This window comes from Eremothecium cymbalariae, chromosome 4, assembly GCF_000235365.1.
Source record: "Eremothecium cymbalariae DBVPG#7215 chromosome 4, complete sequence".
NCBI lineage: Eukaryota > Fungi > Ascomycota > Saccharomycetes > Saccharomycetales > Saccharomycetaceae > Eremothecium > Eremothecium cymbalariae.
Window position 1 is genome coordinate 1,311,145 of NC_016452.1, and position 17,630 is coordinate 1,328,774.

A 17,630-nucleotide genomic window follows, 5' to 3' on the forward strand; every position below is an offset into this window, starting at 1 on the left:
GTTTCCTTTTCTGTAGACAGACGTGATACACTTCGATAATCAGTTTTGCGTGTACACTGTTGTGTTTTAGTATAAAATGAGGTTTTGGTGAAGCCGGACAGCAATGCTGTACGGGTGTGGGAGGGGCGGTCGGTCCAGCTGTCCGTGTCCGGGCCATCGCAAGCGATGGCCCGGACACGGACATGGAGTCTGGTGTATCCAGGTCTCTCTCTGTGCACGGCGCCTACTACGGCAGTTCGTATCGGTGTGGCAGTCTTAGGTGGTTCATCATGCCTCAAATGGCCCTTCAGGACCCCCCTTCAGGGGGTCCTGAAGGGCCATTTGGCAGCCTTTGGTGCGGTGGCTGCTTGCATGGTGGGTTACCCGGTTTTTGAGGGTCATATTGAGCAGCGACCTTTTTTGTTTGCAGACCAAAAATTTTCAAGATCACTATTTTCTAGTAGTGTTTCCCACCATCAAGATATAAACATACACGTAAAAGAAGAAAGTTATTGCAGTGTAGAGGGTCGGTATTAGGTGCTATCCGTGTTAGGTTTAGTGCTAGGTAGTTTGGGATAAGATATTGATCGAAATAAGGCGACTAAAGGGTGGTTTCTGATCTAATTGACGGGTTTTCTCTTCGCCCAAGATGTCGATGTTTTCAACACCTTTGAAAAGTAATGTTGGGTACACGAACGCGTTGATTCCAAATAACACGCCGATGACAGGAGGTGGGGTTGGGGATAATATGAGTGGTGATAAGTCGGCTGTGCTGACTGCGGCGTCGGCGGCAGCCGCAGTCGCGGCAGGAGTGTCCGCTAATCAGTTTCAGCTTTCTACGTATAATCCGATGAGTGTGAATAGTTCTAATGAACATGTTCGTGTCAATGGACTTGGGACTAGGGCACCTCTTGATTTGGCGTCGCATTATATTGATCACTTGCAGCGGCGGGACGAATCGACGGCGGTTTTGGATGAGAGGTCTTATTACAACAATGGGGTGAATTATAACTTTTCTAAGGAGATTGGGGGACTTGGAGCGTTTACTCCATTTGAACGCGTAAATGTGATCAACATACCTGATGAAATTTTACAAGAAGTTTCAAAGGCTGAGATTAAAAACGATATGGGGATATTTCCAGAGTTGGATCGTTGCTGGATTATTATTGATAACAAGTTGATCCTTTGGAACATTAAAGATCCTACAGACTTTCAGTCAATTGACGACGTTAAGCATACAATTCTAAAGGTAAAATTGGTTAAACCTAAGCACGATATGTTTGTGAATAATATCAACTACATGTTAGTCATTGCTACTCCCTTTGATGTGTACTTGTTAGCAGTTTCATATAAAAAACTCGCAGGAGAACTCAACATTTATAACACAGGTATGTGTGTATCTGTTAACGGTTTAGATGTTTACGATATTGTGTCCTATGAGAAAACAGGCCAAATCTTTTTTGTTGGTAAAGTAAACGGTACCAATATTTGGGAATTGCAATATTCCAGCTCTGAGGATTGGTTCAACAGTAAATGTAATAAGGTGTGTTTGACGCAGCTTGCATTGTCTAGTTTGCTTCCTACTAATATAATATCCAAGTTTCCTGGGAGCGGTATAATACGCTCCTTTTTCGAAGAAGAGTCTAAATTCTCTCAGGAATGGATAGTTCAACTTGCTGTGGATCAATCTCGTGGTATCTTGTATTCCCTCTCATCAAAGTCTACGATAAGGGCTTATAAAGTGAATGCTCGATCTATAGATGGCCCGATCTCTATTGAACCAGGTTATATTAAACGGATCATTGGGACTACGACTGCAAAAGGAGCTGCGATTCTGGGAAATAATTATTTAAAGATCTCAAAGATTATTGTCGTTTCGCAATCTGAAAACAATAACTTGTTCTTAGTTGCCATTACTATAGGTGGGGTTCGTTTATATTTCAACGGTTCATTAAGTCCAAGTAATGTGGAGGCTCTAACATTGGAATCCATTAAATTCCCCCCAAGTTCGGTCACATCAGAAGCTATTGAACAGGAATTGCAACAGCAGCAACAGCAACAACAAATTAAAGCCATACCATTTTATTCCTCATTGAATTCTTCTGAATCAATACAATTGAAATACCAAAAAAAATCGTCAGTCTTGCTGGAGACTACATCAGCATCTACAATTGTATCACCCGGTATTTTCTTCTCATCTGTAATTAAGAAGACATTATCCCCACAACAACAACAGCAGCAGCAGCAGCAGCAGCAGCAGCAATCCGTTCAATCAAATTCGGCTCCATCTGCAAGACCAGCTGTTCAATACAAGCTATTTGTCAGCGTGCCAGATTACGGAATTCTAAAACAACATGGGAAATACATTGAAAATGCCACTTTTCTGGATACCACAGGGTTCATAAAAGATATTGCACCTATCACGCCGTTATTTAATGCCACAAATAAACCAGAGGGATATGCTAACGAATTTGCCACTCAGTATAGCCCAGAATGTTTGAAAATTGCTGTTTTAACCAACACTTCTGTTGAAATCTATCGTTATCGCACTCCAGACCAAGTGTTTGAATCGTTGATTGAAAATCCATTGCCATTTGTTTTAAACTTTGGTATGGCAGAAGCATGCTCTTCGGCTTTATTCGTGACCTGTAAATTTAACAGGGCCGAATCTCTTAGGTCTAATGCGTTGACATTCTTTACAGTTGGTATTCCAAACGTTGTTGAAATTAAACCTAGATATAACAACTACGCTGCCTCTGCTGTTTCTTCTTTGTTAATCAAACCGCCTGTTGCGACAACACCTCAGAAAAGTAATATTATTAACAGTTCAAACTCAAATATGAACAGTAACTACAACTTGGATGATGTTGTTTTGTCGCCAAGATTCTATGGTATCGCTTTGTTGATCACCCGATTGTTCAGAGATATTTGGAATAAGAACATCTTTACTGTAAAAGATGCTGCAAAATATGACTATCATGGTAACTTGGTTAAGGACTCAGTCCCGGACTGTGATTTAATATCCATGGTCTCCATTTCGAAGCAAGATCTCGAGTATTACTTGTCTTCAATTATGATTTTGAATGAATTCTTCACTTCATATGGTACATCTATCACAACGATTACTTCAACTGGATTAACTGACGGCAAAGTTGTTGATCGATCAGAGGAAGTTGCTCATCAGGCAGAAGTTATTGCTGTTAGCGCATTAATTAGGTTGGTACAATCTATGAAGGAAGCATTGTCTTTTCTGAATGTGTTATTTGAGGAGAGTGAAATTGAAGGCTTTGAGGGTCAATATTTGGCGTTCAAGGATATCATGAAGTTTTTGAGTCTTGATATCCAATCAGATTTGACTAAGTTGAAGTTCAAAGACATCTTTGCTCCAAATGATAATTCTAAAGGCTTAGTTAGGGAAATTTTGTCATCTATAATCAACAGGAATATATCCAGAGGTGGTTTCATCGAATATATTGCAACTGCTTTGCAAGAACGGTGCGGTTCATTCTGCTCTAGTGGAGATGTTCTAGGTTTTAGAGCTGTTGAACATTTAAGAAAGGCCAAGGAGGTGGGTCTGAGAGACTTGGATACATTAAACTATCATTTAACCAATGCTACAAGGTTGTTTGAAAAAATAGTTGATGATATTTCTATCGACAAGTTAAAAGAGGCTGTCTCAATAATGGTTGAATTGAATTACTATCCTAAAACTATTGAATTTTTATTGAACATTGCTAACTCTGTTGACAAGGGTAGGCTAGCATATCAGTACGTTTCTGATGGCTGTTTAGAACATGATGAGAAAAAGAAATACTTCGATAAGCGTGTGGCAATATACGATTTGGTATTTGAAACCTTGATAAGTATTGACGATTTAGCATCTAAGAATACCCAAGCCTCTCCACCAAATAAATATTCGCAGGAAAATAATGAGTTTACTAAGCTGAGGGAGGAAAGTTATCACACCGCTTTAACGTATGATGACAAGTTGTTCCACTATCAATTATATGATTGGCTGGTTTCTCAAAATAGTCAAGATAAGTTGTTACAGTTGGATACCGTATTTATTCTTCCATATTTGCAAGAGAAATCTGTATCTTCCTTGGAAATATCTAACCTGTTGTGGGTTTACCAATCTAAAAGATCCAATTTCCTATCTGCTGCCCAGATTTTGTACTCATTATCTTTTTCTGACTTTGACATAGGATTAAACACTAGAATAGAGTATCTTTCTAGAGCCAATGGTTTCTGTAATGGTGTTTGTCCTCCTAACCAAAGACATCAAATGATTCAACTGTCTAGTATGGTTCAAGAATTATTTGACGTTGCGGTTGTTCAGGATGAACTTCTTGCATTGGTTAAGAATGATTCAAGAATCGATGAAGAGAACAAAAAGGAACTGATAAAGCAGCTAAATGGTAAGATTTTACCGGTCAGTGACTTATTTAATGACTTTGCCGATCCTCTAGGTTATTATGAGGTTTGTTTGACCATTTTCAAGATTTCGGACTTTAGGAATTACGAAGAGATAATGTCCAAGTGGATGGAACTCTTCGATTCACTAAAGGATGAACTGAAATCTGGAAGTAATGATATTGACGAGAGTTCAAACTTCATTAATTTGTTGTCCAGTGTTGTTATAAAGACAGGAAAAAGCGTGCGTACGAGTGAATTTGTTTTCCCAATATCAGATTTGCTTCCTGTTATTTCAAACCTCTTTTCTGAAAGTTTACCCAAAGACCATGTACAACCTGGTGCTGTTGCGTCCATTTTCATATCAGCTGGTGTTTCCTATGACAAGCTCTATTATGTTTTAAAGGATTTGATTGAAACTTCTGAGTCCACCAACACTACTTACAAAACCGAAATTGCTTGGTTAATAAAGGACTGGTACCGATCGGACAGGAAGTTGAGAGATATTATTACTTATGACGATTTGCGCAACTTGGAAGAATATAGCATTGAAACAGACCCTATTGATAAATACATGAAAAGGACTGGGAACAGCATTTAGCACAATAGAGCAACTTGCAATAACAACAAAAAAATACATATATGTATATTAGGAACTTGTAGAATTAATAAATTGTTTCATTTAAAAATATCATACATTGCTCCCTTTGTCTTGCCTTGTATTATGTATGTTCATTGTCTTCATGCTTTGCAGAGCCATTGTACAACACCCAATAACGTCTTGTGCGTTAGAAAAGTTGCACACATACACGCACTTTGACTAAATAAATGTATCACCCATTACATGGGGAGGCATAGATACCTATACGTATATGTATCTACGTATATAATATAATATAATATAATATATATATATTATATATATAGTAGACATGTAGAGTTGTAAGTAGAACGGATTCTTCACATTTTACATATCCTTTTTATATTACCTTGGGATGGATAGATATAACACTAAGACAGAACAAGCTTGAGGTATAATAAAATGGGACAGGAATACCAAGCAACCCCACCTATCATAACCAATATTGTCAAACAGATAAATAACCAATCGATTGATTGATTGATCAATCAATCAATCGTATAGGACCAACCAATATAATCATAACCATATAATGGAAAAAGGATTGATAATAAATGGAAAAAGACAACTAATAATAGATCAATCATATAGCAACGGTTGACGACATGCAGGCATATTCTTTTGGAATCTGTAGTTGTGCTAAACATTCCATCTCCTTAATCATCACCAAATGTATTCTCACCTGAATATTTGACATATAAAAACCCATCCTTATCCTTATGTTCTTGATAAACTGCAAACATTAGCGCCGCTGTAGGTGGCAAAGTGTCATTGACAAAGATAAAGATAGCTTTCTCAGCAGGAAGCTTAATCCTTCTCCTGATAACATACACAAACTGGCCCACAGTGAGGTCGGCTGGCACTAAATATTTACGCCTATCCACCTCTGGGATATCTGATTTCTCGGCCCTTTCACAAATAACTGGAACACGATTCTCAAATTGAGAACAGATTCTCTCCGATTCAGCCTTTCTCTTCTCGAAAGGGTACTCTGACTTAAACGAAGACATATCTCACAATATTTTTTGCGAAGAAATGAACTATAGTTGAGCAGTGGTAATACCAGGTCTAATTACTATTAGTAATGATTTCTTAAAAATAGGTGGAAATATCAGTACTAATAGTAGTAGTGGCAGCAATAATTGTATGAAAATGACGCCAAATCTTGTGCCGCTTTCTTTATTTTTTATTAACAAAACCTTCAGTTGAATGCAGACACTAAGTGAGTGAGTGAATTGGTAGATTTTGTTCCCTTTAAGTAGTATCAACCAGATACGCTGACTGTGCCAAGTCTTTAAGCCCCTGTTAGAAGTAAGTCCATCTCCGTGCCCCTTGACGCGATCGGAAAGATGAGCCGGTAACAAAAGCATAAAGCCGGGTAACAGCATATTCATGTCACGTGAAGATATGGTAATGATCAAATGCATGATGGCAAACAGTTAGTTAATGTTAAAGGCTTCCAGCATCTCTTCCATCTCACGGTGTTCCTCGGCAACCCAACGTTCATACTCCTCGCGTTGCTCTAGAATACGTATGAGTTCTGCATCGTCGTCTTCAGAATCGTGATTGACTCCGGCGGAAGAATGTGCGCTAGCGGTTGACCCGGAAGAGCTGTCTTGGTGGGTATCATCATGTGACGACGGAAGCTGTGTTTCAAGTGCATCTAGAATACTGTTGATTTCTTCCTGCTTCACAGCGTATTTATCAGCTTCCTTATTAAGCCGTTTGAGAGAAAGACGACGTTCTGTCTCTAAAACGTAATGTTCCATATCGCCGCGCTGCTTCACGAGTCTGTTATCCCTCAGCCTGTTTCTTGCTCTCTTGGCGTGATTATTCATGGCTATGGACCGCGCTGTGGGGGACGATAACAGTGGATTGTGGTTTTGGGACCTAGATATGCGTCTCCTGTCAATTATGGCGTTCACGACCGAACCTTCAGAATGTAGTTGATAGTCCTCCTCGAAGGAAGTGTCGATGGAGGTGTCATCATATGGACTATATGGCTCACGGATCCTCGGTGGACTGCTATGTAGGTTTCTGTTCATTACCTGGCGCCAGTGACCCTTGGCAAGTATTTACATGTTTTAATTAAGATGTAATGTAATGTTAACGTTGCATTTATTTGGAATGTGCCATGCTAACGCGAAAATATCTGCAGAGCGAGGGGAAGATGCTTCATCAAAATTATGAAGACAGCATCCGTCATCTTGAAGAAGCCATATAGCAGTGCTATAATGATTGTATTCTATGGATCTGATTGGATTAAGAATAACATTAACTAAAGAAATAAAATAGATTATTTTAATGTAAAAAGGATAATATATACTAAAAAAAGATTGGTGTACGATTGCGATCATATTATATATTATATATAAGCCTGTTTTTTACAATCTGAATATTTTCAACTTGAAAAGTGTATCATTGATAGATTGATCCTCATCAGCTAGTGCTTCTCCATTTGAACCTTCAAACCTTTTAATTGCCGATCTACAAGTTTTGGTGAACATTTGGAAATGTTCCTTTACAATTGATTCAAAACCAATGGTATCATTCACTAATTCGTATTGGATTTCAACGTCGTCAGTAGCTTCCAAACCGCACTTTTTCCTTAACTTTTGTATTCTGTTTACTAGCTCTCTGGCTAAACCTTCCGTCTTCAATTCTGGGTAGACCTTAGTGTCTAAGATGATTAAAACATCTTGATCTGTTCTGGTTTCTTGGCCCTCTTGAACTTGTTCTTCAGGCAAAGCTCTGATAACACTTAGATCACCCTTCACTAGCTGAATATTGGCGACTTCAATTCTTCCAGTTTGCAGATACGCTTGGACTTGTTCAGATGTTAGAAGGGGTAGGGCATCCTTCACCTTTTTCGCATCTTTTTTCAACTTCTTACCCAACACTGGCCAATCAGCAACAGCTCTATATTCAACACCATATTTTGCTTCATCTGAGGTGATGATCAAATCACGAACATTCAATTCTTCAATAATATACTTTTTCAAGGATTCAATGTCGTTCAAGTAATCTTCATCACTGTGTAATATAACTAAGCTCTTTAAGGGAGTCTTTAAAGAAATGGTCTTCTTTTCACGAATGTTTCTACCCAATTCGATGACAGATTGCATTCTTGAAACTGCCTTCTCGATTTTTTCATCAAACAATTCCTTTATAGCAACTGGGTATGGCAAGAAATGAACGGATCTAGTGTCTTCGGAGAATTTTTCTAAGAGTTCCTGTGGGATGAATTCTTTCATCCTCAGGTATATATTTTCGGAAAGATATGGTGTGAATGGCGCCATAGCACGTACAAAAGTCAGTAAAGCCTCAAATAATGAGTTTAATGCCTTTATGCAGTCATCTACACCATCTTCACCCTTCAAACGACGACGGTTGAACCTGATGTACCAATTGGTTAACTCGTCGATGAAATCCAACAACTTAGGAACAACAGAGTACAACTTATAGGCTTTCATTTCTTGATGAATATACTCAACCAACGATTGTAAAGATGCCAAGAGCCATTTGTCCATGACATTATCACTTTTAATGGTTGGATCATATTTAAATTCGATACCGGAAGACTTTTTCAATAAAGCAATTTGACCTTCCAAGAATTTGAAGGAGTTCCACCATGGTATCAAAACCTTTGAAACAACTTCTTTCACACCCTCTTCCTTGAACTTCAATGATTCTGCTCGTAAAACAGGAGAGTTAATTAAATATAATCGTAAAGCGTCAGCACCATATTTATCTATGACGATGTTTGGATCAGGGTAGTTTTTTAAAGACTTGGACATTTTTTTTCCATCAGCAGCCAAGACAATTCCAGAAACGATGACATTTTGGTATGGAACCTCACCAAACAAATGGGTACCCAAAACACCCAAAGTGTAAAACCAGCCTCTAGTCTGGTCTAAACCCTCAGAAATGAAGTTAGCAGGAACCCTACTTGCAAACTTTTCTTTGTTTTCAAAAGGATAGTGCTGAGAAGCGTAAGGCATAGAACCTGACTCAAACCAACAATCGAAAACCTCCTCGATTCTTCTTAACACCCCCTTACCTTTTTTGGATGGGATAGTGATTTTATCAATGGTATCACGATGCAAATCCTTAATCCCTTTCGTTCCAGATAACTCTTCTAACTCTGCGACAGAGCCAATACAGACAATTTCTTCATAGTCTTCAGAAACCCATAATGGAATAGGAGTGCCCCAATATCTGTTCCTGGACACATTCCAATCTCTAGCATTGGCCACCCATGTCGCAAATCTCTTCTCCTTAATCACAGAAGGAACCCAATTAGATTTCTCAATAGATTCCAAAAACTTTGGGATGATAGACTTAACACGTACAAACCAAGCCGGAACCGTTCTATAGAGTAACGGAGTATCAGATCTCCAACAGAATGGGTATGAATGTCTTATTTGACTAACCATTAGCATATTGGAGCTGGCAGTCAACCTTTTGATAATTTCCTTATCAGCATCCTTGACATACAAACCAGCATAATCTTTTACTGCTGAAGTAAATCTCCCACTATCATCCAACGGGTTTGGTATAATAAAATCTTCTGAAATAATTCCAGCTTCCATGCAAACTCTATAATCGTCTTCACCAAATGCTGGCGCATTATGAACAATACCAGTACCTGATTCGGCAGTAACATATGCGTCACCAAGAACCCTGAAAGCGGAAGGACCAAATTCCTCAATAAAGTAGTCAAACAATGGCTCATATTTCATGCCGACCAAGTCCCTACCCATATATCTTTCCACAACTTTTAGCTTCTCAGAAGCAACCTTCTTGTAAAGGGTCTTGAGCAACGATTCCATTAAGATAAAATACATGTCCTTTTTCTCATCATATATCTTAACATATTCAAGCTCTGGGTTAACACACAATGCGGCATTCGATGGCAACGTCCATGGAGTAGTAGTCCAAGCAACAAATTGCGTTTTTTCCTGACCGATAACGTTAAAACCAACGGTAACAGCTGGATCATTGACGTCTTTATAGTTTTGTTGCGCTTCAAAATTACTCAAAGGAGTCGTACATCCTGTAGAATATGGCATCACACGGTATCCACGGTAAACTTGATCTTTGTCAAATAACTCCTTAAACGCCCACCATATAGATTCCATAAAGGATGGGTACATGGTTTTGTAATCATTGTCAAAGTCAATCCAACGACCAAGACGACCAATAGTCTTCCTCCACTCATCGGCGTACGTCATAATAATAGCTCTACATTCATTGTTGTAATTCTCAATCCCATAGTTATAAACATCATCCTTGCATGTAATTTTCAACTTCTTATCAATAATATGTTCAATTGGTAAACCATGCGTATCCCATCCAAATCTTCTTTCAACATGATATCCATTCATAGTCGCATATCTAGGAACAATATCTTTAACCGTGGACGCCAAAATATGACCGTAATGAGGTGTGCCTGTAGCAAATGGAGGCCCATCAAAGAAAGAAAATTCTGGCTTATTTTCAGTCAACTTTAAAGAAGTCTGGAACGCATTGATTTCTTCCCATAAAGCTAGGATTCGTTCTTCTTCCTTTGGAAAAGAGAAATGACCGCTACTTTCTGACATCTTTTTCCAAGCAGCTTAGTTAACCCCTGAGCCGTTTTGTTAGTCTCGCAACAATCTGTCCTATCTGCGGCAAATCTTTATATATTATAGACTGATAATTATAAATCACAAGTTATAAATTATGAGTAAAAAAGTCAGAAAACTGTTCGCTTGTGTATTATGATAGTTGAAAATTTTTGTCCGTATTACATGATATATCCTGTCAGCTTTTAGATTAGTATAAAATGTGTATTTATTTTTGATATCATCAAACGGTATGTAAGTTCGTATTTTATACATAGATATGTACATTCTGTTCGATTTGTGAACGAATATCTCCGAATGGAATGAATGAGTGGACTCAGAAGTTTGCTTTACTTGTGTCTATGCTTGTTCCGAGATTGCCTAAATATAATACCTTTTAAAAATATACATATATATTTGAATAATAATATATTAACTGATAATAATAATAATAATATAAGGGATAAAAGAGGTAGGGACTGTTTTTTGCTTATTTACAGAACTCTACTGATCATATATGGTTAAGCTTTAAATGAGGAGAATGAGGAGGCAGGGGCTTGAATCAATCAATCAACTTCCTCAACAGTTGGACCGGAGTCCCCAGTAGCGCCTGGAGTTGGACCTGCACCTGCAGCACCTGGGAAACCGCCAGCAGGAGCACCTCCCGGAGGAGCACCACCAGCACTGTAGAATTTGGTCATAATTGGGTTAGCAACTTCTTCCAATTCCTTTTGTTTGTCTTTGTATTCTTCCGTGGAAGCAGCCTGGGAGGAATCCAACCAGTTGATGGTATCTTGGGCAGCAGTCTGCAATTTTTTATGATCTTCCTCACCCACCTTTTCCTTGAAACTAGCCTCTTCAATGGTATTTTTCAAATTAAAAGCATAGGCCTCCAAGGAGTTCTTTGTTTGAACCCTTTCAGCCTCCTTTTCATCTTCGGCCTTGAATTTCTCAGCCTCCGCCACCATTCTTTCAATGTCCTCCTTAGATAGTCTACCTTTGTCATTTGTAATAGTAATCTTGTTAGACTTACCAGTGCCCTTCTCGATAGCAGAAACATTCAAGATACCATTCGCATCAATATCGAATGTGACCTCGATTTGGGGTACGCCTCTGGGTGCAGGTGGAATGCCGGTCAACTCGAACTTACCCAACAAGTTGTTGTCCTTCGTCCTGGTTCTTTCACCTTCAAAGACTTGAATCAAGACACCCGGTTGGTTGTCAGCGTATGTGGAGAATATTTCCGACTTTTTTGTGGGGATAGTAGAGTTTCTTGGAATCAATTTAGTCATGATACCACCTGCGGTCTCGATACCTAGAGACAATGGAGCTACATCCAATAACAACAAATCCTGTGTCTTGGATGATTCATCACCGGTCAAGATAGCAGCCTGGACGGCAGCACCGTATGCTACAGCCTCATCTGGGTTAATGGATCTGTTTGGCTCCTTACCGTTAAAGAAGTCTGAAACTAGCTTCTGGATCTTTGGAATTCTAGTGGAACCACCAACCAACACAATCTCGTCGATCTGCGATTTGTCCAACTTAGAATCCCTCAAAACCTTCTCAACCGGGTCTAGCGTCGACCTAAATAAGTCAGAACATAACTCTTCAAATCTAGCTCTGGTGATAGAAGTGTAGAAATCAACACCCTCAAACAAAGAGTCGATTTCAATAGATGTTTGCGAAGAAGATGACAACGCCCTCTTGGCTCTCTCGGCAGCAGTCCGCAATCTCCTCAACGATCTCTGATTGGTGCTCAAGTCCTTCTTATTCTTCCTTTTGAATTCCTGAGACAAATGGTTGACTAATCTGTTATCAAAGTCTTCTCCACCCAAATGTGTGTCACCAGCAGTAGCCTTCACTTCAAAGATACCGTCATCTATCGACAACAACGACACATCGAAAGTACCACCACCCAAATCAAAAATCAAAACATTGTGCTCCGATTGGCCCTTCTTGTCCAAACCATACGCAATAGCCGCCGCGGTGGGCTCATTGATGATTCTTAACACATTCAACCCAGCAATGGCCCCCGCATCCTTCGTCGCCTGTCTCTGCGAATCATTGAAGTAAGCAGGAACCGTCACAACCGCATCCTTCACCGTGGTACCCAAATAAGACTCCGCAGTTTCCTTCATCTTACCCAAAACCATAGAAGAAATCTCCTCCGGCGTAAACGTCTTCGAGTCCCCCTTGAACTCCACCCGGATATTAGGTTTCCCCTCAACATTCACAACCTCAAATGGAAAATGTTTCGCATCATTAGTAACCTCGGCATCATCAAACTTACGACCAATCAACCGCTTAGCATCAAAAACAGTATTAGCAGGATTGATAGCAGCCTGGTTCTTCGCCGCATCACCAATCAACCGCTCTGTATCAGTAAAAGCAACATAAGATGGCGTAGTCCTATTACCCTGATCATTTGCAATAATCTCAACCCGATCATTAGAAAAATGCGCAACACACGAATAAGTCGTACCTAAATCAATACCAACTGCCTTAGACATCCTTACTATTAAAATTCAAAAAATTAAAAAACTTTCCTTAAATGTTCTTTTATCTCCTTGTTTTTTAACTTGTTGTACCTGTCACACACTGACTGACTGACTACTACAACTAGATACCACACAAAAAATTACAATTCCAATAAAACCACTTCAATCACCACTCCTTTATACATCAATCTTGTCGATACTTTTACTTGCCTTTTGCCCCTGCTTACACTATCCTTGAATTTCTGGAATCTTCTAATCATTTCCAACTTGCTTTGTTCGTATTCTTCTTTTGTTTTACTATACGGCCAAGCGGGCGGCCTACGCTGTTCCGACTGAATTCTCGGTGGTGGCGGTTCCCTTGTTTGGCTGGTGAGCCATGGGATCCGGGGTGTGTGGCTGTGTGGGTTTGTGAGTCGCTTCTGGAATAATCTAGATCTTCGACGTTTCCTGAAAACGGTCGACGGCGAGATTATGTCAGCGGAGCGGCTACGCCGGACGTAGCTGGTGAAATGTGCGGGTAACCACTGTGGGTGCGTATTCGTCGCTGTCGCTGGCGCTGGCGGTGCCAGCGCCAGCGCCGCGCCCGGCATCCCAGCCGGCGTCCCAGTCGTCTTCGTCGTCGCCGTTGGCGGCGACGGGACTTGGAGGCAATAAGTTTCGTAGTTGCTGTATGGTAAGTGGAAGGTGCGTTCTGTGCGAGATATCACCAGGGTCTGCGGCACCACGGCCCGCGAGGCAGGTCAGCCAGAGTTTTTCGTTCAGGAAGGCATCGGCGTGTTCCTTCGGAAGAATGGCCAGTTGGGCCGCCAGGATGGAGTCGAGTTGTTGCAGATGGCGGGGTGGGATCTGCGAACTGCGGCACAGGAGTTCGGTGATACTGTGCCATTGGATGCTGGATCCGTAGTTGGAGAAGATGAGCGTGTTGAGAAAGGCAAACTGCAGTTCGCCCAGGAGAGAGAGCAGCGAGCCACAGTGGTACTGGGGTAGGATCACGTGATTCAAGTACCACGATTTGTCGAGGTAATCGTTCGTTTTATGTTCTGGTCGCAGAGCGGCAGATGACTTGAAGACTATTGGAGTGTAGTTGAGGATGGGTTCTGTTTCAGGGACGGTGATCTCGCGTTGTTGGTTTGGGATGCGATTGGCTAGCAGTGTGTTCTTGAGGAGTCTGTTTTCCTGCGCTGTGGTCATGGACGAGTCGACATAGGCAAGACAATGGTGCGGGGACGTGGTTTCTGTCCAGTAGCGGATGTCGGTCCACTTCATGTGTTGTGTGAGAGTGTGCCAAGTGTCTTCGTCATCGATCTTCGGGTATTGGAACATGAACGGGAGCGATTGGCGGAGTCGGTCAGCGATTCTACACGCTGCGTCGTCGTTGCCGTAGCTAGTCAGCTGTGGAACATATAGCTCCTTGGTGATGTCATAGGCGAACACTATGCATGCAGTGTCATTGGATTCGAACCAGTACCCGTAGCGCAGGCCGTTGTCTCCATGTTGGAAATGGACAACATGGAACTTGTACTGCGTAGAAATGCCCTTGATGCCATAGAACGGGTGGCCTGGCTTCAGCTGAAACGAGTGGTGGTCTATCCCGAGTATCAAATCCTTGCCGGCAATGGAGTCCAGGAAGATGTTCATTGTTCGCTGTCCGATGGTGCTCTGGAGATGGCCAAGGTGATGAACAACCGGAAGCCCGGCGTTCCCAAAAGATCAATAAGGCGATCTATCTTGGTTTCTTTTTCTTTTACACATCCACACTTGACAAAACGTGGAACCAGCAAGCAAATAGAGAGCTTGCATTGGATTCCTTCCCGCATCACGCATGGCATATCTTGCGGGCAGAGACCAGCTAACCAGCATCCTCTTGATGGTCACAAACACATTGCAGCCTCTTAAGTAAGCCCTAAACTGCCAGATTGGTTCAACGTTATAAGTGATCTCATCGTTTTCCAAGAGAAAGTGGCGTATATAAAAATGCATCTCGAGCAATCAAGTTGTCGTATATAAAAATGCATCTCGAGCAATCAAGTTGTCGTTTCCTTAACATCAATCAACTCTGTATGAAGAGCAGAGCTTTTCTTTCCACTGGATTTTCAGCACCAGTAGGCGGAGAAAGGGCTAGAATCAATCCCACTCTGTCGTTTGTTGCTCAGGTGAGCAATGGGACATTTCACACTTGTGTTCTTCTCTAGTAATGGCTTTTTTTTTAACGTGATGAAAACTTTTCAACACAGACCTGTACTGAACTCTAACGAGTTTTGCAGAGAACACGATTATTGCCTTTTTACATCTGATACTAAAAAAAAACAACCAGTTCTTGTGCTCTTCTTGTATTGCAGTGCTTCTTTTGTATTGGAACCTCGCCTATACGTAGTGCTTCAGCAAGCCCAAAAATAAAAATAATGGGAGTAATAATTAATATAGTAACTTGTTGTATTGTAGTGTTTTGGCTTTACAAAAGAAAGATTAATAGAAACAATTTACATAATGATGAAAAGATGAAAGTGGAGGCGACTGGTATCGTCTTACAAGTTCACTTATTTCTTGGAGGTTAATCTTCTCAAGTAGAAGGCCAATTCTTCACCTTCCAAGATGTAACCATCACATCTACCGGATTGGCCTGGTCTCGAAGAGATACAGGCGTACAATCTACCGGCGGAGAATTGAGCCTCAACGGAGTGCTCGATCTTAGCGTCAGCAGCTCTGGCAGCCCATTTTCTCTCAGCGTTCTTGGAGTGGGTGACAGTCTCCTCAGCATTCTTGGCGTTCTTCTTCTTACCCAAGGTTTGGCCATAGTGGGCTTCAAACCATTGTCTGAATGGAGTGGCATCAATTTGGACAATGGCAGACTTGGTCAAAGTGTTGGTTCTAACCAACTCATTGTTAGATGGATGGTAGACGACACTAACGATTCTAGTTTTCTTAGCAATACCTTCGGAGGCCCAGGAAAAGTTACCAGTTTCAATTCTCAAAGCTCTGAACTTCTTGTTACCACCTCTGGTTCTGACATCATGAATTCTCTTGGCTCCGATCTTGGTGTTAGCGGGTTGACGGCCCAATTCGAACTTTCTCTTCTTTCTGAACTGTGCTCTCTTGGCACCGGTAGCCGCTCTCTTGTGTCTAGAATCACGAGAAATACCCATTTTCAACTACTGTATAATGAATGTTAGTAACCAAATCCCAATTCATAGATAAATAAAAACCTCGATAACTTGCAGAACGCTACACAGTTCCCAACTAACGAACAAAACGCAAATATCTTTGTAGTAAGGGATGCATGGCATTCATCTCATATCCCTGACAGTATTCACCACAAGAAGATAACGAAAACTTTTCGATATATACCACCATCTCTTGCCTATAATAAAAAATGCAGTTGGATCCGCACTGAAATATAGCTGTGTTCACCGCTCCACAAGTACCTGAAATATCCTTATATCATATCTAAACATACGTTTTGACCTGGTGAGTTTGACAGTGAATATCTACGCCTAAAACTAACGACTATTGAAATTTCTATGTAACTTTTATTTTACTACTTGCCAGTGTGTGGTTTCCGCTTCAACGCCAGAGACTGTGGTGAGAACGCTTCCCGTACCAGCTCGCTAGCCCGTTTGCTTGGGCGATGAGCGCCCTGTGTAGGTTGAGAGCTCCTCTGCCTGCTACCTCTGCTGCGCCGGGTCCGCCGCCCAGTAACTCCACTGGGGCCTCCTACCAGCGGAGGGGCTCGCGGCTCGCGGGCACTGGAATAGGAATTCCAGAGGGAACCGACACACTGATACCAACACCATAGTAGCAGTGCTGTATGTTGTTAAAACGTGCCACGTTTTTGAAATTCGCGTTTCTATGTGGTGTGTGGGTTGTATATTATGGTGTTGTTATGGGTATGGGTGGCGCAGTCACTTGTAATTTTTGGGGAAAAGAAACGATTGGAGGATATTAGAAGGGCACTTTTCATTCGACAGGTGCACATAACCGTCATCTAATACCGACAGATTTCAATATTCAGCAACTGAGTATATATAGTATTTGTGTGCCAGATGTCTACGTATGATCAGGTGGAGATTGAGGACTTGACTTTTGACCCTGAAACACAGCTGTTCACATACCCATGCCCTTGTGGTGATCGTTTTCAGATCAGTATCGATGACATGTTTGATGGGGAAGAGATTGCGGTGTGTCCCAGTTGTTCTCTTATGATTCAAGTTATATTTGAACGTGAAGATTTGCAGGAGTATTACGAGGAAGCCGGTATTGAACCTCCTACGCCCATTGCTGCTGCTGCTTAAGGAAATATGGTTTTAGTTATGGATTTGGCTATACCTCATCAGTGTTCTTTAGTAGGACACTGAAGAGATGGTATTATTAACCAGATGTCTTGAGGGATCCGACTCGAATCTGAAACTACATTCGATAGGTTCTCTTGTATACAGAGTTGATGATACGCCGATCGAAAAGAAGGTTTATGAATATATGAGGTGCTTTTCCTTT

At 41.0% G+C, this 17,630-nt stretch overlaps 8 protein-coding genes across 8 annotated transcripts; 2 read left to right on the plus strand and 6 right to left on the minus strand.

Moving 5' to 3' along the window:
* Positions 1–628: 628 nt before the first annotated feature.
* On the plus strand, positions 629–4,993 carry NUP170 (Nup170p; the record flags this gene model as incomplete). The annotated part of the gene is made up of 1 exon (XM_003646464.1): positions 629–4,993. One exon carries the CDS (start codon positions 629–631, stop codon positions 4,991–4,993), a length of 4,365 nt encoding a protein of 1,454 aa, XP_003646512.1.
* Positions 4,994–5,688: 695 nt separating this feature from the next.
* ATG8 (ubiquitin-like protein ATG8) lies at positions 5,689–6,042 on the minus strand (the record flags this gene model as incomplete). The annotated part of the gene is made up of 1 exon (XM_003646465.1): positions 5,689–6,042. One exon carries the CDS (start codon positions 6,040–6,042, stop codon positions 5,689–5,691), a length of 354 nt encoding a protein of 117 aa, XP_003646513.1.
* Positions 6,043–6,471: 429 nt separating this feature from the next.
* Ecym_4676 (uncharacterized protein) lies at positions 6,472–7,077 on the minus strand (the record flags this gene model as incomplete). The annotated part of the gene is made up of 1 exon (XM_003646466.1): positions 6,472–7,077. The coding sequence occupies one exon, from the start codon at positions 7,075–7,077 to the stop codon at positions 6,472–6,474; it is 606 nt and encodes a 201-aa protein (XP_003646514.1).
* Positions 7,078–7,416: 339 nt separating this feature from the next.
* On the minus strand, positions 7,417–10,635 carry ILS1 (isoleucine--tRNA ligase ILS1; the record flags this gene model as incomplete). Its single annotated transcript, XM_003646467.1, has 1 exon — positions 7,417–10,635. The coding sequence occupies one exon, from the start codon at positions 10,633–10,635 to the stop codon at positions 7,417–7,419; it is 3,219 nt and encodes a 1,072-aa protein (XP_003646515.1).
* A 569-nt stretch (positions 10,636–11,204) lies between these two features.
* Positions 11,205–13,151, minus strand: SSA3 (Hsp70 family ATPase SSA3; the record flags this gene model as incomplete). Its single annotated transcript, XM_003646468.1, has 1 exon — positions 11,205–13,151. The coding sequence occupies one exon, from the start codon at positions 13,149–13,151 to the stop codon at positions 11,205–11,207; it is 1,947 nt and encodes a 648-aa protein (XP_003646516.1).
* Positions 13,152–13,625: 474 nt separating this feature from the next.
* AAR2 (U5 snRNP complex subunit AAR2) lies at positions 13,626–14,777 on the minus strand (the record flags this gene model as incomplete). The annotated part of the gene is made up of 1 exon (XM_003646469.1): positions 13,626–14,777. The coding sequence occupies one exon, from the start codon at positions 14,775–14,777 to the stop codon at positions 13,626–13,628; it is 1,152 nt and encodes a 383-aa protein (XP_003646517.1).
* An 899-nt stretch (positions 14,778–15,676) lies between these two features.
* Ecym_4680 (40S ribosomal protein eS8) lies at positions 15,677–16,282 on the minus strand (the record flags this gene model as incomplete). Its single annotated transcript, XM_003646470.1, has 1 exon — positions 15,677–16,282. The coding sequence occupies one exon, from the start codon at positions 16,280–16,282 to the stop codon at positions 15,677–15,679; it is 606 nt and encodes a 201-aa protein (XP_003646518.1).
* Positions 16,283–17,179: 897 nt separating this feature from the next.
* KTI11 (Kti11p) lies at positions 17,180–17,428 on the plus strand (the record flags this gene model as incomplete). The annotated part of the gene is made up of 1 exon (XM_003646471.1): positions 17,180–17,428. One exon carries the CDS (start codon positions 17,180–17,182, stop codon positions 17,426–17,428), a length of 249 nt encoding a protein of 82 aa, XP_003646519.1.
* Between the last annotated feature and the right edge of the window lie 202 nt (positions 17,429–17,630).